General features: G+C 57.9%; 2 protein-coding genes across 2 annotated transcripts in view; one reads left to right on the forward strand and one right to left on the reverse strand.

Annotated features, from left to right (window-relative positions):
• SLC66A2 (solute carrier family 66 member 2) overlaps window positions 1-23,318 on the reverse strand; it is a 120,982-nt gene that overhangs the window by 21,771 nt on the left and 75,893 nt on the right. The gene's annotated exons all lie outside the window — the stretch shown is intronic.
• Window positions 1-23,318, forward strand: part of KCNG2 (potassium voltage-gated channel modifier subfamily G member 2) — a 43,245-nt gene that overhangs the window by 708 nt on the left and 19,219 nt on the right. The window contains 2 exon segments of the mRNA XM_053902869.1: window positions 14,965-15,273; window positions 15,275-15,556. Coding sequence (XP_053758844.1) covers window positions 15,001-15,273; window positions 15,275-15,556 — 555 coding nt within the window. The 5' untranslated portion in view covers window positions 14,965-15,000.

The following is a 23,318-nucleotide window of genomic DNA, read 5'->3' on the forward strand; positions in this document are numbered from 1 at the left end:
ACCCCCTCCCTCACCTGCCCTCTGGGGTCCCTCACCTACACCCCGTCCCTCACCTGCCCCCCAGGGTCCCTCACCTACACCCTCTCCCTCACCTGCCCCCAGGGGGTCCCTCACCTACACCCTCTCTCTCACCTACACCCCCTCCCTCACCTGCCCTCTGGGGTCCCTCACCTACACCCCCTCCCTCACCTGCCCTCTGGGGTCCCTCACCTACACCCCCTCCCTCACCTGCCCCCCAGGGTCCCTCACCTACACCCCCTCCCACACCTGCGCCCCTAGGGTCCCTCACCTACACCCCCAGGGTCCCTCACCTGTCCCCCGGGGTCCCTCACCTACACTCCCTCCCTCACCTGCCCCCCAGAGTCCCTCACCTACACCCCCTTCCTCACCTGCGCCCCCAGGGTCCCTCACCTACACCCCAGGGTCCCTCACCTGCCCTCCAGGGGGTCCCTCACCTACACCCCCTCTCTCACCTGCCCCCCCAGGGTCCCTCACCTACACCCCCAGGGTCCCTCACCTGTCCCTCGGGGTCCCTCACCTACACCCCCCAGGGTCCCTCACCTGTCCCTCGGGGTCCCTCACCTACACCCCCTCCCTCACCTACACCCCCTCCCTCACCTGTGCCCCCAGGGTCCCTCACCTGACCCCCAAGGGGTCCCTCACCTACACCCCCTCTCTCACCTGCCCCCCCAGGGTCCCTCACCTACCCCCCAGGGGGTCCCTCACCTACACCCCCCCTCACCTGCACTGCCTGCCCCCCAGGCTCTCCTCAGGGGCTTGAGCCCCTCCCCTCTTCAGTCTTTGCTGCTACTTTCCTCCTCCCCAGTCTGCTATTTTCCAAAACACCACGGCTCCCTTGCTGTCCACTCTTACCTGGCGTTGACAGACCTTAAATCTGGAGGAGAGGTAGAGAGTTTCATTCGACCCTGGGTTTACCACCTGGACCCTGAGACCCTGAGGGATCCGGGTGACGGGCCCCAGATACACAGCCGTCGCAGCCAGGACGCGTCTCCCAGTCTTGTCCTCTGACTCATCCCCCGGCTTCCCCGCCTGGGCGGCAAGAGTCCTGCTGGGCACAGCGCCCGGCTGGCAGGGAACCTCCAGCATTTGGACGTGTCGTTTCAGCGTGGTCTCAAGGGGACATCCCTTCCCCACGGCCCCGTGGAAGGCAGGTCATCATGAGCCGGAATATAGACTTGGGCCCCCCCCTTGCTGCGAGCCCGGACTCCCCCTCCTCAGGGAAGGTAGAAGCTTCGTGGCCCTTAGAATTTGGCAGAGAAGGATACCCTGTGACTTTCCTTTGCCGTGGCGTCTCTGCGGGCCTCAGGCTCCGGGCCTAGCTCAGGTCTCTTGACGTCTCATCTGAGTCTCTTGCTGCACCTTGATGTGACCGGTCCTGTGGCGGACAGTGTCACGTGTGATTCTAATTTAACGCCCGCATCCACGTGGCGTTTGGGGAGTGAGAAAGCAGGACCTGAGAGAACGAAACCCAAATCTGGCTACCACAGTTTCAGAAGTGCACTTTCACCGAGACCCACGGGTGGACAGAGGCTGCGCAGGTCAACGTGTGCTGCACGAATGAGAGGGACAGATCAGTGTGAATGTCTTTTCACGAGATTAACCTGTCCTGTCTGGTCAAAGACTAGTGTTGTGCGTTGACGGGTTCCCGGGAGCGGACATCGACGCAGCAGACGAGCGCACACCCCAGCTGGGTCCTCGGCCTGGGGCCACACTGTGTCCGGGATCCAGGCTCCATCCAAAGGCCAGGTGGCGGCTGGATCCATCAGACCGAGCGGGATCGGGAGAGAAAGGAAAACCCGCGTGACTCACAGCAGACGGTCAAGGGTATGAACGCCCAACCCAGAAAGTAACATCACGAGAATCACGTTGGGTCGGTTTGGAGTTTGTGTTTTGTTTTGTTTTGCTTTTGGCTGTTGCTCCCCAGGTTTTTTTTAACCGAGATTGAAACACACAAAGTAGAAAGAGTAGTGTGATGGAAACCTACGCATGTGTGTGTACATACACGAAACGTGTGTGCGTTCACATAAAATGAAATAATGAACCATTCTGGAACTAGCTTACAGAAATCGAGACATTTATCCCTGAATAATTAAGTATGAATCTCCTAAAAAATAAGGTCACTCTTTTCCATAACCACAATACCACATAACACTGAAGATTTCCCCAATTGTCCGAACACTGTCTTTTATAGATTTTTTGGGTGAAATTGATCTGGTTTATAAACTTCATCGCTTGGTATGTCTCAATCACTTTGACTCCATCAAAGAGAATCAGGCCATCCTGATTCTAGAACATTCCTCCCACCGGCTGATCCCCCACATCACTGGCTCTGTGAAGAATGCGGGAGTCATTCTGCAGGAAGGCCTTTGCTCTCGTCTCTGTGTGGTGTTTCTCTCTCGCCCGTATTCTCTGGACCCTGGGATGTGGGTCTACGTGTCTGATCGGAGTGTGTACTCAGGGCAGAGCCAGACGGCTGCCCGTGGTGCCAGTCACTCTGCACATTGCGTCACGTTCGAGGCACATAGTGTCAGGATGGCCGTGCTGAGTTGTGCTACTGGGTTAAGGGGTGAGCCCAAACGTACTCACGGTAAAGCCACGTCCCCCTCTCGGAGGCTGGGTAGCCAGCGCAGAGCAGATGCCCGTCCTCCGGTGGCGGCGAGGGTTTTTTCCCTCCTCTCTATTTCTCTTTTATTCCTGCGTCACTACAGACTCGCGGCCTCTATTTGCTAATGTTTTACAAGAAGCTGAGTCGTTCCATGTCTAGACTCTTGGCACCTGCGGTAGGTCCCTTCCGTGTGCCTGTTCACACCGGAGTGCCTCTCTGCTTCTGGACACAAAGCACGAGATCCCACCCCGGACTCTGCCTGCCTCCCCTCGGGAATCGGCGCTTCTGGCCAACACGGCTCAGGTGGGAAGGACCGGTCCCTGATGGCTAAGTGCGTTGTTAGCATTTATCTGTGTGATCTTCTGAGCTACGTGGGGAGTGTTCGCTCTACTCTCCCGAACGGCTACGGCAGGAGGTTATAATAAGACCCAGAGCCTGTAACATAAAACCCAACGTTTCCAGGTTTCACTGGAAAATCAGTCATCACACCAAGAACCGGGAAGATTGCAAACCAAATGAGGGACAATCAGCAGACACTAACATCAAGATGACAATAATTTGAGCAGCTGCTGTAAAAACGCTTCAACAAGTGGTTACAAACACGCTTGAAGCAGACCCGGAAAGAGAGTCTCAGCAAAGACATGGGAAGTCTCAGTGAAGGAAGAGAAGACATAAAGAAGAAGGCAATGGAAACTCTAGAACAGAAAAACACGATACGTGATGTGAGAAGCTCGGTGGGTGGATTCGGCCTCCAACAGGAAGGACAGAGGAGTCGTGGACGCAGAGCAGAACAACCGCATTTGCCCAACCTGAAAAGCAGCGAAGACACGGACCGAAAATAAAATGGACGGAGGCCCGGAGACTGCGGCACCGTAACCAGATCCGACACTCGTGCTGTCGGAGTCCCGGAAGGGGAGAAGAGTGGCGGGGCTGAAAGTTCCTGCAGAAATAGTGACTTACAACTCCCCCACATCAGGGGTGCCTGGGTGGCTCGGCTGGTGGCTCAGGTCACGGTCTCACGATGGACAGACAGCGCAGGCCGCGGTGGCCGGTGAGGAGCAGAGAGGGAGTCGGCTCCGTGAAGACGCCGGAACCAAAACTGAGGCAGGAGCAACAACCAAAGGCTTTAACTGCTGCGTTAATCATCTTGCAGCATCTGTAGTGTGAGGACATTGTCAGATCCTAGAGTAATGGCTTGTAAGCTGAGGCCAAAGCACTCTGAGCTTCCTCCTCGCGGGGACGCCCCCGTCAGGACGCCCCCAGCCTCAGCCGGGCGGTACCACCTCTCCTTGCACGGCTGCTTCCGCGAGTCAGACGGGCTAGTTTGAACGGGGTCCCCCCCGGGCACCGCTGACATTTGGGTGAATAGCTCTTCGCCGTGGACGTCCCGTGCCCCGTGGAGCCCTGACCTCCACCTCTGGGGCCGGTGGTGATGACCCACAATGTGAGCAGATGGCACCCCGTGGCCCTGGGACCACGCAGGGCGCCCCGTGGTCTGGCTTTGCTGCAGGACCGACGACCGTGTTTCCCCGGGGCCGCCCTCTGAAGCGTGTTAACCCGTAGGACAGGCACGCCTGCAGGCGCCCCCGGGGGGAAGGCATCCCTCGTGACCGCGAGGCCCCCACAGGAGCTCTTACGGGGCTGAGCCATCCGGTTCACAACTGCACGTGTCACGCTGTCCCGGCACCTGCTGTTTATTTGTTACATCTCCCCAAAAGCCTCGGTGACACTGGGGTGACCACACCCTTCTGTTCACACACGTACGCGTGTGGGAAACGCCAGGGACGCCCTGGGAAGTACTCACTCGGCTCTGGTCCACCCTTAGCCTTGATTCAAATTCAGACTTTTTTTCCAAGCACCCACTAAGTGCGGGTGGTGCTCTGGGCATTCGAGACACAGCAGCAACACGGACACAAGCGTGCCCGCCTAGGGCCGACCTGTGAGTGGACAGGAACCCCCTCTTGGCTCTGAGATACGTGTCCCTCCCCGGCCGCCCACCGCCCGAGCCCGGGCTCGGTCAGGGACAGGGGCCACACGTGCAGGTGTGGAGGCCCAGGGGCAGTGACAGGCCCGGGGCGCCCCAAGCCCTCCCTCGCCAGCGTGTGGTCACCCCTTCTGTGGAACAGATGATGCCAGCACACGCTCACGTCTCTGCGGCACGGCATCCGCGACGCCCGGGGCCTCAGCGGGCGACTGGAAAGCCTGCGTGTGGCCTCCCTGTGTCACCCAGGCTTCCTCACATGTGGCACCTGGGCCCCACGGCGAGGTTCCTGGGAGAGTGGGAGCCTGTCCCGAGAGACCCCAGAGCTCGGCATCCACCACGGAAGGAGCATCACTGGACGGAGTGGGCTCCTGCTCTGTGTCCTCCTCAAAAGCCGATCTGAGGTGCCGTCCCCAGAGAGGACAGCTACGGCACGAAGCTGATAAGGACAGACACCACGCTGCTCTTGGCCAAGAGGCCCTTTCAACAACGCGTAGGCACATGCACGCGTTACCATGTGCGGAGGACTCCCGTGCCAAGACTGTCCTAAACGCTCATGTGGCCTTTGCCTTCCTCACAAGGCAGGTGCTGTCGTACAATTATTTATTCCGGCTTATTCGTGTGGGATCTGTGGCTCTAGCAGAACCGAGTGACTTCCTGAGACTGCACGGCTCTTGAGGACAGGAGCTTGGTGTCGGCCCAGCCGTCTGGCCACCGTCATGGCCTGAGCGTGGGCTCCACCTGTCCCGTGGTGGCTGGAACGGAGGGCATTACAAGTTGCCGTGGTTGCCACCAAATCGACCGTCCACTCCCTCGGTGACATTACGTAAGGAGTAAGCTTTCTCCCTTCTCACGGGGGTGAGGCCACGATTGGTACTTCCAGTAAGGCGCCACGAATCTCCTACCCCTCAGAGAGAGCTCAGAGAACTCTTCATTCCCTGAGGAACATCTCGTATTAACTTAATCCTCGCTCTATGTCTGCAATATTAAATCATGTCCGGGAGCCCGCGTACTGTCAGGACGTGTTGAATCACCCAAGAGGTTCAGACGTTAGTTAATGGAGAGGACGTGTTCCCGGATAATGTGGCACTACCCAGCAGCGTCACGGGAGGAGAATGTGGAGCCCTGTTTGCAGGCTGCTGGCGTCCCTGCCTGTGCCCCGGCCACCTTGGGTCTCCCCACACCGGTGACGGTCACACCCTTCACGCCCCTCAGGGCTCCCCCAGCCAGGGTGGGCTGTGGCCTGTCAGAGCCGGGTGTTCGTCCCACTGGTGAGGAGACCAGAGCTCCTCGGTGGGACCCCAGCCGCTCACAGCAGAGCCACAGGTCAACCCCGGGCCCCTGACCCCGCTCGGTGTTCTTTCTGTGCCACAGGTGAGGACCCCGGCTCCCGCCCTAGTACAACCTTTGTGGCCTCTTCCAGGGAAATTACGTGGGCTCCGTTCGTGGGCAACCCTGCGTCGGTTCAAAGCGGTTCAACAGAAGCCTCCTATGTGCCGTGGACTAGACAGCCACACTCACACCCGCTCTTGCCACCGTTCAAGGGGCAGGTGACGTGTCGGGGCCGTATGTGCTAGGGACATCTGGGGCAAGTCTGAGGCTCATTCATCCACTGGCTTGTCCCTTCAGCAAATATTTCCTGACTACCCGCTATGCTCCAGGGACGGTGTTGGGGTGTGTGATACGTCCTGGGCAAAACAGAAGAATGACAGCCATTCCCTCACGGGGCTCATATTCTCGCAGGAGTAAAAAAAAAATAAGCGATTGGTGAGACAACGAACTACCTGCTCCTTCAGGAGGAGAAAAGTGCTATGGAGACAGGAAAGTACTCGGCTGGGGAAGGACGTGGGTGTGGGTGGTGGTGTAAACTGAGTGAGGGGGGCCCCAACAAGAGGTACAGTGTGAACGAAGGCTGTGGCTGCGGCATCTGGGCAGGTGCTCGGGGCAGGGGGACAGCCAGCACAGGGACCCCTAGCTGGAGCGTGCCGGGAGGCGAGGGGGAGGGCACGGCACCGACCCCGCCAGCACCGTGTGGAGAGCAGCCTTGTCCGCGGGAACAGACCCAGAGCGTGGCGGTTGGTCGGAGGGATGGGGGGCGGGCGGGCTTCGGGAGCCCCCGCGGCTGTGGTGCTGGGCACAGGCAGCAAAGGGCGGGGGGCTGGCAAGGAAACCCGTCGGGGCGGCCACCAGCAGTCCTGGCCGGAGGGGGGCGGTGACTCAGAGCCGTGCGGTGGCTGGCCTCCGCCGCTCGTCCACACAAGTCAGGAAATCCCCCCGGGGTCAGGCCCGTGGTGTCAGCAGCCCGCCGCCGTGACCAGGCTGGACGGATTCTTGCGGAAGCTGGCGCGGCTGGGACCACAGGACGGCTCGGAGGCTGCCGCCAGCGCTGTGCGGGCCGGCAAGGAGGTCGGGGTGCGTCGCCTGCTGGGTGCCGACGCGGCCTCCTTCCCGCGGGCTGACGCCACTCAAGGGGAAGCTGGCCTGTCCTCGCCGTGAGCCTCCTGGCGCACGGGGGTCTGGGCCCTCTTCATCCAGTGCGCGGCCTCGCGGGTCTAGGCCTATAAAATGCTGTAAGGGCAGGAGCACAGACCTCATTCCCCTGAATCTGAGCTGGACGCGAGTGCGTGAGCTGCAAGGCCAGCTTTGATGTCCGCTTCTGCAGCCGGCCTTGGGAGTGTGTGTGCATTACAGACGTGGGCTGGCGGCCCCGTGTCACCACCACAGAACACGGCTTCAGGCGTCAGGCACTGTGTGGTGAAGCGCCCCAGGCCAGGCACCTCCTGAGTGCGGCCACTGAGCGTCCACACCAGCTCCCGAGTTCTTGGGATCGTCTTGGAGCACGGCCCCCATCGTCCCATGGCCCCCAGCGGGCTAGCTGGGAACTCTTTCCTGTTTGTTTTCTGTGAGCTTTCCTAAGTATGCTTGGATTTTAAAGCGAGGAAGCAAAGGCCTTCTTACACGTTCCACAACACACATAAAACGTCCTGAAAATGCTGTCGAGTCTCAAAACTATAGTCTTCTCAAATTTTGAGGAGGAGTCAAAGAATACCAGTGGGAGACTTGGGGGTGAACAGGACTTCCGGCACCAGAAGGGGCCCAGGAGGCGTCCAGGAGCCAACGCACCCCGAGGGTCCCACCCTGAGGAGGCAGAGCGGGACACGCGGCCCGGCTTCACTGCTGTCCGGGCCGCCGTCAGGACGCGGACGGTGCCCAGCCATCAGCGGCGTGCCAGCCGCTGCCAGCAATAAACGCCACAGAGATGCCAAGTCACAAAGAACGGGTAAAATACGTGGACGTCCTTCCATCCGGAGGACGCCACGAGGCAGCACAGCTCAGCCTGCAGACCCGGCCCCGCTCGGTGTGGCCTTTGTCCACAGCTCTGTGGGCCCCCACTTACCGCCTAAAGAGCAGGCAGCTAAGCAAACACCACCACATGTTAATTGATCTGGCAGAAAGGTGAAGGCAGACAGGTTAACAGGACCCGTTACTGATGAATCAGCAGGGCAAGGTGAGTGTGGGGGTGGCCAGCGGCCAGTGCAGACCAGGACCAGAGCCCCAGCTCTGTCACTCCACAGTGAGGACACTACTCAGCCTCCGTGATACTCGGTTTGCAACCTGCAAGACGCAGCCGACAGAACCTGCCTCTTGGGGTCCTGGTGCACAGAAATGACAGGGTATTCACAGAAGGCTTCCCACCTCACAAGCCCTTAGATGGTCCCCCGAGCAGCTGGCGCTGCCCTTGGACCGTGCCCACCCCCCAGCTCCTGATGTCTGCCCTGCTCCCGAGGGTGAGAAGTGCCTCCCTGGTCGGGCTTCCTCTCCCTCCTCCACCCCGTGCTTCTCCTCTGGGCCTGGGTTCTGTTGCTTTCGCCAGTAAACGAGCTCAGGATTCTCTAGGGGCTGCGTCCCCTCTGCACAAGCTACCAAGCCGGCCGTCTCGAGATCGGGTGGGAAACAGACCGCCAGGGCATGAACTCCAGCTGATGCACCAGCCTCTCCCAGGGGACCCTCCGCAGGGCACCAAGAGCTTTGCCCGGGTCCCTTCTGCTCCCCTGGGGCAGGGTAACATCCCTCTCAGTTGACTCTGTTGTCCCTTGTCAATGTTAACAGCACCCTTGCCTTCTGAAGAGTGCCCCAGTTTGGAGGATAGGCTACGTGGCACGGGGGAGGAAGGTAATGGGCAGACGTTGGCACTGCGAGGTTCGCAGAAACAGTATCATAAACAGCAGCAGCTCCTATAAGAGACCCAGTAAACCAGCCAAGGTAATGGCATTAAATCCCCTTTCTTTCTACAAAAAGCAGAAGGTTCCTTCTTTTTTTTTTTTTCAATTTACATTCAAGTTAGTTAGCATAGAGTGCAACCATGATTTCAGAAGTAGATTCCTTAATGCCCCTCCCCCATTTAGCCCATCCCCCCTCCCACAACCCCTCCATAACCCTCTGTTTGTTTTCCATATTTAAGAGTCTCTTCTGTTTTGTCCCCCGCCCTGTTTTTATATCGTTTTTGCTTCCCTTCCCTTCTGTTCATCTGTTTTATATCTTAAAGTTCTCATATGAGTGAAGTCATATGATATTTGTCTTTCTCTGACTAATTTTGCTTAGCATAATACCCTCTAGTTCCATCCACACAGTTGCAAATGGCAAGATTTCATTCTTTTTGATTGTCGGGTAATACTCCATTGTGTGTGTATGTGTGTGTGTGTGTGTGTGTGTGTGTGTGTGTGTGTGTATAGCATCTTCTTTATCCATTCATCCAGCGATGGCTACTTGGGCTCTTTCCATACTTTGGCTATTGTCGATAGTGCTGCTATAAACATTAGGGTGCATGTGTCCCTTGGAAACAGCACTCTTGTATCCCTTGGATAAATGCCTAGTAGTGCAATTGCTGGGTCGTAGGGTAGTTCTATTTTTAGTTTTTTGAGGAACCTCCATACTGTTCTCCAGAGTGGCTGCACCAGTTTGCATTCCCACCAACAATGCAAGAGGGTTCCCCTTTCTCTGCATCCTTGCCAACATCTGTTGTTTCCTGAGTTGTTAATGTTAGCCATTCGGACAGGTGTGAGGTGGTATCTCATTGTGGTTTTGACTTGTATTTCCCTGATGATGAATGACGTTGAGCATTTTTTCATGTGTCAGTTGGCCAAATGGATGTCTTCTTTGGAGAGTGTCTATTCATGTCTTTTGCCCATTTCTTCACTGGATTATTTGTTTTTTGGGTGTTGAATTTGATAAGTTCTTTATAGATTTTGGATACTAACCCTTTATCTGATATGTCATTTGCAAATATCTTCTCCCATTCTGTCGGTTGCCTTTTAGTTTTGCTGATTGTTTCCTTCGCTGTGCAGAAGATTTTTATTTTGATGAGGTCCCAATAGTTCATTTTTGCTTTTGTTTCCCTTGCCTCTGGAGACGTGTTGAGTAAGAAGTTGCCTGTAGCCAAGATCAAGGAGGTTTTTGGCTGCTTTCTCCTCGAGGATTTTGATGGCTTTCTGTCTTAGGTTTTGGTCTTTCATCCGTTTTGAAGTTATATTTGTGTTTGGTGTAAGAAAGTGGTCCAGGCTCATTTTTCTGCAGGTTGCTGTCCAGTTTTCCCAGCACCACTTGCTGAAGAGACAGACTGTCTTTATTCCATTGGATATTCTTTCCTGCTTTGTCAAAGATTAGTTGGCCATATGCTTGTGGGTCCATTTCTGGGTTCTCTATTCTGTTCCATTGATCTGAGTGTCTGTTCTTGTGCCAGTACCACACCGTCTTGATGATTACAGCTTTGTAATACAGCTTGAAGTCCAGGATTGTGATGCCTCCTTCTTTGGTTTTCTTTGTCAAGATTGCTTTGGCTATCCGAGGTCTTTTCTGGTTCCATGCAAATTTTAGGATTATTTGTTCTAGCTCTGTGAAGCATGCTGGTATTACTTTGATAGGGATTGCATTGAATATGTAGATTCCTTTGGGTGGAATTGACATTTTAACAATATTTGTTCTTCCTCTCCAGGAGCATGGAATATTTTTCCTTTTTTTGTGTGTCTTCTTTAATTTCTTTCATAAGCTTTCTATAGTTTTCAGTGTATAGATTTTTCATCTCTTTGGTTAGATTTATTCCTAGGTATTTTATGGTTTTTGATGCAATTTTAAATGGGATCGATTCCTTGATTTCTCTTTCTGTTGCTTCATTATTGGTGTATAGGAATGCAACCGATTTCTGTGCATTGATTTTATATCCTTCAACTTTGCTGAATTCATGAATCAGTTCTAGCAGTTTTTTGGTGGAATCTTTTGGGTTTTCCATATAGAGTATCATGTCATCTGTGTAGAGTGAAAGTTTGACTTCCTCCTGGCCGATTTGGATGCCTTTTATTTCTTTGTGTTGTCTGACTGCTGAGGCTAAGATTTCCAATACTATGTTGAATAACAGTGGCGAGAGTGGACATCCCTGTCTTGTTTCTGACCTTAGGGGGAAAGCTCTCAGTTTTTCCCCATTGAGGATGATATTAGCATTGGGTCTAGAAGGTTCCATTCTTGAATCAAAGAGTGTGACACAGAGGAGGCTCTGAATAATCATTAGTTAGAGGGACAGATGCATGCTTGAACGAAACCACTGATAACGTTCTCTTTTAGACACTTTTCCCTGCATGTTCCTGTTTCTTGAAAGTTCCAGCAACTGTGCACTCCAAACCCAGAGCTGGCCTCACACTTCCCAGATGTCTGAGCTCAGTTTGTCCAGGGCAGACCCTAGGGCAGGGGTGCAGAAGCAGGCAGCTTACTCGGGAAGCAACCCCAGGAATGCCAGTCTGGGAGTCAGGAGTGACCAGGAAGGGAATGCAGAGCAGGTCAGCCTGAGAGGCCCCTCCCAGGACCAGAGGGCTCCAGAGGTCTCTCACCCCGGCTTCTCAGTCCTGGTGAGAGTTGTCCCTGGGGACACTGAGTCTCAAGTATCCCTGGTCTGTGCGGGGCAGGCAGGGCAGGCCTGGTAGCCAGAGAAGCCCAGGCAAAGAGACACGGGTGCTGCAGCTGGGGGTTCACCCAGTGTGCCCACAGGCCCAGGGGGACGGGGAGCTAGGAGGACGTGTGGCCCAAGGAGATTTGGGGGCTAAAGGACATGGGTCCAGGGGGACGTGGGGCCCAGGTGGACTTGACCAGGAAGACATGGGACCCAGGGAGACTGGAGCCAGGGGACATGGGACCAGAGGATGTGGGTCTAGGGAGATTGTGGAGGGAGAGGAACATGGGTTCAGGGGAATGTGCAGCTCAGGGAGACTTGGGGGCCAAGGGGCCTGAAGCCAGGGGATGTAGGGCCCAGGGAGACCCGGTTTCTTGTTCAGGTCCTCCTGGTCTCTTTGAAGATGTCCTTTTTCTCTGGTGTTTTAATTCCTTCTTTCACATCTTTATATATCTTTTAAAATTGTGTTATCTAAAGTTCCCAGGAGCCCAATTTTCTTCTTCGTGTGGCTCATGTGGGTTATTGCCCTGGGTGTTTTATAATTTTGTTTTGTAAATTCATCTTAGCTGGGGCTTCATCTGTGGGAATCCCTGAGACTGAAGGTGAGAGTTTGTCCCTCTAGACCAGTGGCTCTGTTGACACTGGGGCTGGTTTCCGGCTCTTGGTTCTGGTGGTGTCCCGTGCATTGGAGGGCTTAGCGGCACCCATGGTCCCTGCCTACCGTTGTCGGTCACACTCGGTCACAACAATGAAAAATGTCTTCAGGCCTTGCCACATGCCCCCTGGGGCAGGCTGTGAGCGACTGCTCTAGACCAGTGTGTGGCTCTAACACAGGCTGCAGGGGGGTGACTTCCTGAGACTGCCCACCGTGAGGGGTCATTTCCTGGCTTTGAGTTTCACAAACCAAAATTCCAACCTCAAAACCATTGTGCAGGTGGACTTTTTTTTTTAATTTACATCCAAGTTCGTTAACATAATGGTGTCAGGAATAGGAGTTAGTAATTCAGCACTCACATACAACACCCAGTGCTCGTCCCAACACGTGCCCTCCTTAACGCCCGTCACCCATCTAGCCCATCCCCCTGCCACCTCCCTCCGTCAACCCTCAGTCTGTTCTCTGTATTTAAGAGTCTCCTATGGTTTGCCTCCCTCTCTGTTTTTATCTTATTTTCCTTCCCTTCCCCAGGTTCATCTGTTCTATTTCTTAAATTCCACATATAAGTGAAAACACATGATATTTGTCTTTCTCTGACTGACTTATTTTGCTTAGCATAATACCCTCCAGTTCCATCCGCGTTGTTGCAAATGGCAAGATGTCATTCCTTTTGATTTCCGAGTGATATTCCATTATATATATATTTACCACACCTCCTTTATCCATTCGTCGGTCGATGGACATTTGGGCTCTTTCCCTACTTCGGCTACTGCCGATAGCACTGCGTGTGCCCCTTCGACCGAGCCTTTTTTTATCTCTTGGATAAATAGTAGTGCAATTGCTGGGTCAGAGGGTAGCTTTATTTTTAACTTTTTAAGGACCCTCCACACAGTTTTCCAGAGCGGCTGCACCGGTTAGCGTTCCCGGCAGGTGGGCTTTTAGGTCCGTGCTGCCGTTTTTCACCTAGAGCCAGGCAGAGAACTCTCATGATCTTCCTCTACTGACAGCTGCGTGTTTTCCAGTTTTTCTCTTCCCCGAGGACGTAGCCCAACAGAGGCCCGGTTAGTTCATGCCCTCAGCTGTCCTAATGGCTGAACCCACTTACCAGAGGTGGGTGTGTCTGACAAGCCCACACCCTTGACAACAGAGTGCTCAGACCTCCTCATCACACGCTGCACATTGGGAACAGGGTGTGTGTGCAGGCTGCTTGGAAGTGACTGTGCAGCCTCTTAGGTCAACAGGAAGTTGACCTAAAACACTTTCGGACTCACATATGATTTATGATTGTATTGCTTTTTTTTCTTTTTTTGAAGACGAGAGAGAGAGGGAGCACGTGCACAAATTGGGGGAGGGGCAGAGGGAGAGAGAGAGAAGCCCAAGGAGGCTCCACACCCAGCTGGAACCCACCTCGAGGCTAGGTCTCTCCACTGTGAGGTCATCAGCTGAGCCAAAATCAAGAGCCGGACACTTAACCGACTGAGCCACCCAGGAGCCCTGTAGTTATGTTTCTAAGTGTATATTCGGGGGAAGAAAACTGTTTACAGGAGTTCCAGGTTCTAGCCCTCTTACTGATTATCCATTTGCCTAAGAGAATTCGGAGCACACATTTGATTTAGCCACAAAAGGAATCCTCCCTCCTGTTCCACAAATTTCGCGTGTGACTGACCGCAGGGAGCCTGGAAAGGGGGAGGGATCAAGGCCACGTGCAGCCCAAGCAGGCTTTCAGCACGTGTGTTATAGAAGCCGGGTTATCCTGGCCCTCGTGGTGAAGCCGGACTTGTATTCCGGGCAGAAACTGTCGTCCCACCCCAGGAGAGGGCGTGTGGGCTTCGCCCCCTGGGGCTCTTGATCCACACAAAGGCACACCTCTGCCTTAGCTCACAGGAGGGCGCGGCACCTCCGGAGCCTGTCCCGGAACTGCAACCAGCCGGGCCTCTGTGGCTCCAGAGACTGGACAGAGTCTCCCAGGAGGGCCACGGGCCACCCCCAAGAGGCCTCCCGGGCACAGTGCTGCCGCCGCTGAGTCCCCGCAGTTTCAAGTGCGTGTGTTCAGATGTCCTGTTGCCTCATTAAGAAGTTCAGTCTGTGAGCCCTGGAGTTGGTGTGAGTTGGCGCCCCTCGGGGTCTCCGATTTGAGGAAGCAGCTCGGGAAATCGTGGCACCCAGTGTCCACCACCCAAACACTGGATTTTAAGTCACCCGGGTCTGTCTCTTCCAGCACAACCTCTTCCACATTTCCCCCAACTTGCTGCCCAGTCAGCTGCCTCTGGGAAGCCCTCCTGGCTGCCCCGGACCTCGCCGGTGCCCTCCAGAGCACCCCCCCCCCACCGTTTCTCACACAGAGCTCACCTTGCAGTTGGGGGTGCCGGGCTGTCCCTACCCCAAACTGTGACTCCAAGGAGCCGTGTCCTCGGTGCCGGGAGGCTACCCCCAGGTGTTCATGGTCTCCGGAATGCAGGCACGGGTTCTGGTCACCCTCTGTCACATCCAGCACCCAGCTTGGCTTCCCAGAGTCCACCTACGCCTTGTTCCACAGGTGGTCCTCCTCCCTCGACCTCGTTTGAGGATCGGGCGAGCCCCGGCCTGGATCCCCTGGGGGCGGGGCACCTCCGGGGCGGCCGCCCTTGGTGCCGGTCACCGGGAGACGCAGCGGGTCTGCTCCGCGGGCCCCCCCGCGGACGGACGTGGGGGCAGCGGGGCCCCTTCCCTGGCGGGGTCCCCCCCCCCCACGCCCGGCGCCGCCTGACGCCTCCTTTCCTTCGCAGGCGCTGCGTCGTGAGCGCGGCCGGGCTCCCGGGGCCATGGCGCTGCGCCCCGAGCCCGCGGGCGGCCGGCGCGTCGTCACCATCAACGTGGGCGGCTGCAGGGTGCGCCTGGCCTGGGCGGCGCTGGCGCGCTGTCCCCTCGCGCGCCTCGAGCGCCTGCGGGCCTGCCGCGGCCGCGACGAGCTGCTGCGCGTGTGCGACGACTACGACGCGGGCCGCGACGAGTTCTTCTTCGACCGCAGCCCGTGCGCCTTCCGCGCCATCGTGGCGCTGCTGCGCGCCGGGAAGCTGCGGCTGCTGCGCGGCCCTGTGCGCGCTGGCCTTCCGCGACGAGCTGGCCTACTGGGGCATCGACGAGGCGCGCCTGGAGCGCTGCTGCCTGCGCCGCCTGCGCCGCCGCGAGGAGGAGGCGGCCCAGGCGCGCGCGGGGCCGCCGGGGAGCCCGGGCCGCCGCCTTCGGGACCTGCTGGACGACCCGCGCCCGGGGCCGGCCGGCAAGCTCTTCGCCTGCGTGTCCGTCGCCTTCGTCGCCGCCACGGCCGTCGGCCTGTGCCTGAGCACCATGCCGGACATCCGCGCGGAGGAGGAGCGGGTGAGCGCGGGCGGGGACGACCCGGTGGCGGTGGTGGCGGCGGGGGAGGTTGGGGCCAGCCGGGGTGGGGGAGGGGGCTGGAGGCAGCCGGGCCGAGGGAGAGCCAGCCGAGCCATGGTCCGTGACACCCCCTCCCCCGCTGGGTGGTTGGCGCCTGCAGGTGCCAGACGCCCCCCTGCTCCGGTTAAGGGCACCCCGGGTGGGCCTTCTCCAGGAGGCCCCCACATCGGACCGGCTGCCGTGCCCTGACTGACTAGACAGTTTCGAGAACCCAGTGAGAGGCCTCTCTCTGGTCAGCAGGCCTTCCCTGAACCTCTCCAACAGTCGGGCCTTCAAAGCCTGGACAACTTGGAGCTAAAACGTTCAGTGTCCTGAAGGTCTAGGGAGTTGTGTGCTCTGATCTCAAGTCCCGTCATCTCAAAGCAAGGGGACGTGACCGCCACATTCTTGCGGGTCACGGGAGCCAGGGACGGGCGTCTGCTGAGGCAGACCCGGGGCCGGTCTGTTGAGGTGCCGGGGCTGTCTCCCAGCAAATGGTAGACTTCCCGCCCCTCTTTGGTCTGTGACCATGTCAGCACCCAGCTCGTGTGGCCAGAAATGTTGCTTCCGGGTTAGGATGTCACCACGCTCACCAGCGTTTGTGCACTGAGTGCACCGTGGAAGGTTCAGGGAACGTTCGGGGAAAGCCTGGAGTGTGCTGTCTGGGGCGAGAGGGATGGAAGGCGAGAGGACACCGCAGTGTTTGCAGCACAGAGCCCAGCGCCGCCTTTCCTCCTGGGGGGTGGGGATGACCCCTCAGCAGTCCCCCTGCCCCGCCCTCCAGGGGCGGCACAGAGGCTCTGACTGAATGAACCCCTTTCTTGGGCAGAGAGCTCACCGTCAAAGCTTAGAGCCCTTCAGAGGTCAGGAGGTCGTGCCTGGAACACATCTGGTGGGGTCAGCTCCTTACCGAGAGACACGGTGGAGAGCTGAAACATTAGGCATTAGCCGGCTGGACCGAGAGCAGGGCGACCCTGACCACAGATCGCGTGTAAATGTAACTGTCGGGAAATTGGTTTGGCTCCCGTGGCTGTTTGGGCGTCCGATTCCTGAGCCGTGGCTCCCGGTTGTGCTTAGGTTTTTCTAAATGGCGGTAACGCCATACAGCACATAGGAGGGGAGCCATTTACGTGAGAGTCAGGACACAAGAGAAGTTGGAGGTGCCTCAGTTCGTGACATCATCCCAGGAGTCGAGCTGGCCCTCTCAGAGCATCCACTGGCCTCCGTGTTACCCACTGTTCATAGTCGCCAGCCCCCCTCCCCATTTCCTGAAACGTCACTTCATACCGCCCAGGTCCTGTTTTACCAAATCAGTTATCGGACTGCGGGGTAATAATCCAGTGTCGGTGAGCACGTGGTGACGTATGTCTGTGCGCTCCCCGTTGCCTCGTGAGGGACACCGATGGAGCATCTGGCCCGCTGCACGTGGCAGGTGCCGAATAAACAGCAGGTGCTGTCACTCGTCACCTTTCTAGGTGTGATGAAATATACACAAAACGTATCAATGTCTTAACCATTTTAAAGTATGCTGCCCGGTCGTCTTAAATGCATTCACATTGTGTGGTTGTCACCACCACCCATATCCAGGACTTTTTCTCCTTTCCAAACCGCAGCTCTGTCCACTTAAACATGAGCTCCCCACCGGGCGCCCCCCCCCCAGCTCCTGGAACCCTCCATCTGCCATGTCTCTATGACTGCGACTCCCCTGAGAGCCTCACATAAGCGGAATCCGACGGCATTTATGTTTTGGGGACTGACATCTCACTGAGCGTATTGTCCTTAAGGTTATTCCGTGTCGTAGCAGGTGTCTACGCTTTCTTCCCTTTTAAGGCTGAATAACGTTTCAGTGGTACGCGTCTACCACTTCTGCTTATTTGCTCGTCTATCAGTGGACACGTGGGTTGGTTCCACCTTTGGGCCACGGCGCATTATACTGCCGTGGACGTTCACGTAAAAACATCTGCCCGAGTCCTTGCTCTCGGTCATTTTGGGTAGACGCCCAGGAGTACAACCGCTGGATCATACGGTCATTCTACGTGTACTTTTTCGGGGAGTCTCCAGACTGTTTTCTGCCGTGGCTGCACCACCGACTCTTTGCAGGCACAAGGCAGACGGGGTGGAGGGCGGAGAGGAAGAGAGAAACTTGGGAGCCTTTGATTATTTTTTTGTTGGTCTTTTCCAGTAGAATTTAACTTGAAAGTTACAGGGCTAAAATATTCCATGTGTGATCTCTGGTTCTAAACAAGTGGCTAAGAGACTTCTTTCTAAAGTGGAAGCATTGTTCTGAAGCTCCCAGTGAGCTCTCCGAGGCCGGGTGGGCAGGCCCGTGGGCCACCGGCTCTGATGTGCGTGGGCCACAGAACTGCTTCTCCTGAACCACATTCGAGTGGACGATCTGACCACGGGCACCCAGTGTCTTCTGGAAAACCGCGCTGGGGGAGCAGGGCGTGACCTGGAGAAGCAGAGGTGAGTGCAAGTGCTCCCCATCAGCTGTCTCCTCTCCGGCAGTGCCAGCATCAGCGGTCGTTTTCACGTGTTGGCCCAGAGAAGCACGGAGGAGAGAAAACATCGTTCCCCGGGATTAAAGGGCTTGCAGAACAGCTGTGTGGTTCCCAGGGCTGGTCCCTAAAATGCCTCTGTGACTGAGCGAGTGCCCTTGCCGGGGGTCCCAGCCCTCAGGTCCGGGGAGGCCGTCTCCGTCCACGTCTGTCTCGGCCCCACACGGGATCCTCCTGTGGACATCACGGGATCGCTAACTGCCACACAGAAACCCCTTCCCTGCGGCGGGCTGGGGCTCTGCGGCCGGCGGAGTGACCCAGCTGCCGGGGAGGGGCGGGGCTCTGGGGCCGCACGATGGGGTGACTGCTGCGGAGGGGCGGGCAGCTGGCCGAACCTGTGCCTGTACTTGACGCCCCTGAGCCGTGCACTTAAAAGGCCTGAGGTGGTAAATGTTACGCTTCGCATATTTTAGGCATGCACACACATCTGCTCGCCTGTGTGGGTGGGAGACCGTAGCAGAGACCCCAGGTTTTTGGCCAGGGCTCGCCCTTTGCCCCGGTTGTCTGTCCACCCGTCCCTGCGTCCACCCCCGTGCTGGGGGTGCTCGTCAGCTTGGCGTGAGGCTGAGGGCGTAGAGGTGCCTCCCCACACGCTGGGGAAAGCCAAGCACCTGGAGACTGGAGCTGCACGATGGCCGGGGTCACCTGGTGCCACAGCTGCCCTGGCTCAGCAGAGGTCCCGGTCTCCTGCTCTCCGGTCCCTTCTGGAGTCCCTTCACTCACCCTGGGGCACACGATGTTCTGGAACTAGCTGCTGCCATTGGATGGGTGGGGCCTGGGGCAACACAGAACCCAGGCTCTTCTGCCCAGAGCCACCGGCCCCACTTCCTAACACACCAAGGACCCGGGCCGGGAAGCGTCCCTCCCCCACTCAGCTCTCCCACAGCAGTGACAGTGAGTTCTGGGGGCCTTCGTGAGCTTAGAGGGACTTCCCCAGCAGGCAGCCCCTCAGGGCTGCTCCCAAAAGGCCGGAGAAGACGCACAGCCCCCTCCCAGCTCATCCCTGCCTCCTGCTCCTTCCCTCTAAGATGAGGAGGGCCAGGGGGGCACAGAACTACTCCCCCAACTCGGTGGCCCGTGACCGTCCAGATGCTGGCATAGAAGCACCAGCACCCCGGTGCCCAGAGGACCCCAGGTCAGGCCGAGCAGCAGGCGGGGACTGGGCCAGGCCACAGCGCTGGCCCCACATGACCCCAGGGCGAGGCGTGCAGCCAGGGGACCCTAGGGCCCCTCCTATGGCTGGAGTCACCCTCAGGGCTTAGCCCAAGCCGCCAAACCCTGCCGTTCCGAGGGCGACAGTGTGCGTGGTCAGGCCCAGGTCAGGCCCAGTTAGCAGGTGCTGCTCACGGAGAGCACCTCGTATCTGACTCTGACTCCATCGCGGGTCACTGCGTGTGCTCCCTGTGGCCTGAAACAAAGTGCCACAGACTGCCTGGTGGCAACGCCCACGTGGCTCCCCCCAGTCCTGGCCCCCAGCCCGCTGGGCTCAGACCGCTGGGGTGGGCCGGGCCAGCCCCCGGGGGCTCCGGGACGGCCCCGGCCTCCCCCTGCAGCTTGCAGGGCAGGTGTGCTCCTGGTCGGTGGCCTCTGCCCCCTTCGTGTTCTCCTTCCTCAGGCCTCCGTCTCGTGAGGACCCTGGATGACATCGGGCCCCTAATCCAGGACTGTGCCCCGGGGATGGTAAACACTGCAGTGAGCTGCTGCTGTCCTCAGGCTGCTTGTGCTGTGTTCACAATCTCCGCTGAGCAGATGGGCGAGAGCTCCTCCTCCAGTAACCAAGCCCCCTCCTGGGAGGGCGTCTGGGCCTGAAAACCACGAAAAGTGGTAGCTGGGCCTGTGGCGTCAGACCTGCACCCTGCAGAGTCTGCAGGGGGGAGGCGAGGGTGAACCTGTACCGAGCGAAGAAGACCTTACCGTCGGGCACGTGTGTCTGTAACAGGAAGTCAGCCGCCTAGAGCGCTGTGGAGCACACCCCAACCCTAAGTCATCCGTGGGCCGGTCGCCATGTGTCACCGACAGCTCTTTGAGGCACGCTTCCTCGTTTCGGGGGCCTCTCCGAGCACACCCCGCCCCTTCCCCACTGCACCCCGCATCCCCCCGGCCAAATAGCAGCCCCCAGGGCCACGGCTGCCGGCTTCTTGGCCCCCACCTGCAGGACCTACCCTGCCGGGCCCCAGAAGGTCTGCAGCTCAGAGCTGGCCCCCCCTCCCGTGGCTCCCACCGACAGCGGGGCTCACTCCCCAGCACCTGGTCCACGGGCAGCTGTGGAGTCCCAGGACGGAAGGCTTGGTGGCATCCTGAATTCAAAACTCGTGGCCAGGTCTTGGGGCAATCTGCCCGGTGGTTCCACCTTGTGCGCAGAGACCGACATCGGTAACATAAACATCCGTGGCCAAAGAAAGTTACGCTGAATTCTCTGATCGCCAAAAAATACTCACTAAACCAGAACATGCCCAGTGCATACCCTCTCTTTCCCACGGTTCCCAGAACACACAGCACAGTAGTGAGAATCCAGAGGTGTCCTTTGTGACCACGTGGGAGGGTCTCCACTCGGCAGATGAGTCCACGTTCTGATGCCAGGAGCTCACAGGGAGCGTGGGGTGAGGGGGGGACAGAGCCGGAGTGGTGCTGTCGCCGCTGTTTACAAGGAGACCCCAGGCCCCAGTCTGAGGGCCGTCTCCAAGCTCCCTCTCCCTAGAAGGCTCGGCAAGTCCCCGTGGCATCTGTGGTCTGCACCTGCAGGGTGGAGGCTCTCCTGTCTCCCTCGTCCCCTCTGCTGTGGTGCCCGCACACCCACTTGGGGGCGCCCGTGAGCACGCGCTTGAATTACTGTGTCGACCCTCCATCAGGAGTGAGCAAGGTCACCGAGGCCCAGCTCACTCCAGTGGCCAGGAGAGGCCAAGGCCGTGCTGAGTGTGGGCTGTGGCCAGGGAGACCTCGGTTCTGGCGACTCCGTGCTCGGAGCGGAGGCCTCAGAACTGTTTGGAGGACGGGCCACGGGAAGTTTAATTCCGGCAAATGGCTCCTGGGTTCCTTTTGTGCGGCGGCAGCTGGGGTGTTGCTGGGAGACGGTGCTGAGCGCCCACCCCGCGGCTGGCCGTGGGCACGGGCCACGCACAGCAGACTGTCGGAGAACAGGGTGTCTTCGGGGAAGGCGCTCTGGGAGGCGGTGCGTGTCAAAGCCGTCACTCGCTCTGAGGTGGTGCTGGTCTTGGGCTAAGTCAGGTTTTGCCCTTAAAGCCCACGTGATCAAAACAAGACCCGCGTATTAGTTACAGATTTCATGACTGTGATTGCAGCCTGAATTCACCGGGAACATTTTGGCAACAGCATCGAAAAGCTGGTGGCCAAGCTCCCACTGCATGTGGCCGTGACACACACACGGGGCTTTGCCAGGTGCTCTGAGTAAGAGCCTCGCTGTTTGTGAGCTTTGTTAGGGTTTTCCAGAGAAACAGAATCAGAGCCAACGAAAGGGGACCTGTCTCTCCTCCTTCTTTCATCCTGTTGGACAGAAATGTCTGTCCTGTCCCCGGCCGACTGTTGCATTTTGGGAGCACACACCTGGTCCAGTTCACAGTTCACAGCCGGGGGGGCGGGGGGGGAGGGGCACTTTGCCCTGATGGATCACATCTGGAGTATCGCCTGCCTTAGACAAGGGTCAGCTAGGCTTTGGCCTTGGACTTTGGAGCTGATGTTGCAAAGACGTGGGACTGTGGGGCTGTTGGATAGAACGAATGAGTCTTGGGGCGCCTGGGTGGCTCCGTCGGTTAAGCAACTGACTTCGGCTCGGGTCATGATCTCACGGTTCGTGGGTTCGAGCCCCGTGTAGGGCTCTGTGCTGACAGCTCCGAGCCTGGAGCCTGTTTGGATTCTGTGTCTCCCTCTCTCTCTGCCCCTCCCCCACTCACACTCTCTCTCTCCCTCAAAACTAAATAAATGTTAAAAATATATTAAAAAAAAAGAATGGAGGAGCCTTGCCTGTGGGAAGGACAGGAACTGCGGTTGTCTCGCCAAACTCACATACTGAAACCCAACCCCAAGGGGATGGTTTTAGGGGGTCAGGCCTTGAGAGGCAATTAGGTCACGGGGGCGATTAAGCCCCCATTAGTGTCCTTAAAAAAGAGGCCCAGAGCCCCCCTCCCCTCTCCTGCCACAAGAGGACACAGTGAGAAGACACCGTCTACAAACCAGCAGGCAGACCCTCACTGAATCTGCAGGCGCCCTGATCTTGGACATCCAGCCTCCAGAACCCTGAGGAACAAATGTCTGCTACCCGGCCCCCGCCCTGTGGTTGTTACGCTGCTAACGGACAAAGCCAGTAGGCGGAGGAACCCCGGGCTCTGAGCACAGCGCAGGGACCGGGCTTTCCTCTCGAGCTCTCACCAGAGTTTTCTGTCCAGCACGAGAGAGCTATGCTGGCCGGGGCCGCTGCCAGAGGGCCAGACGACGGGCGTCTCCCTCCCGTATCCAGGGGCGGTGAGTGGGGGCCACGGGCAGCTGTGAGTGCTCAGCGTGCAATGCCCCCCTCGTCCAGAGAGGCTCCGGCCCCCCCAGCAGGGGACAGGTGGCTTCCACAAGGAAATGTAGCCGCACAGGGAGCGGCCTGTGTCCTACGTGCCATTGGTGCACACACGTGGAGGGGCTGGGATCGCTGTCCTGACCGGGCGGCCACAGGCCCAGGTGACACTCAGCTTGCTCTTTGCTGACGGGAGGAAGGAAAGACAGACGGGTCAGCAGCCTGTGCCACCACAGCCGGGCCCGTCAGACCGTCGCGGGATTCCCCACGGCTGAGGGATACGGACGGTGGAGAACAGCATAGGGAGTGCCTGCCCCTGGTGGCCAAGGAAGCCACAGGACCACTGCCAGGAGAAGAGGCTTCCAGGACCCCCCAGAAACAGAGGATGAGTTTGGTTGGTTTATTTTCCCGTTTGCAAAGATCTGATCCGATGATCCGCGAACTCCAGTGGCAAATTTTGTGCAGCGAACCACGCCTGTTCTGGGGGACAGACATGCCTGGTGTGGGCCCTGGTTCACCTTCCTCTCGATAAAATTAGGTGATCGTTCCTCCGGGGCTGCTGTCTTGGGCGCCAGCGGCCCCACCAGCCTGCCCACAACTCCGGTCCAAGGCCGCAGGCCATCGTCCGCGCCTCTTTGGAGAGACCATT

Source organism: Panthera pardus, unplaced genomic scaffold (genome assembly GCF_024362965.1).
Source record: "Panthera pardus isolate Hobbes unplaced genomic scaffold, ASM2436296v1 HiC_scaffold_15, whole genome shotgun sequence".
Lineage (NCBI taxonomy): Eukaryota > Metazoa > Chordata > Mammalia > Carnivora > Felidae > Panthera > Panthera pardus.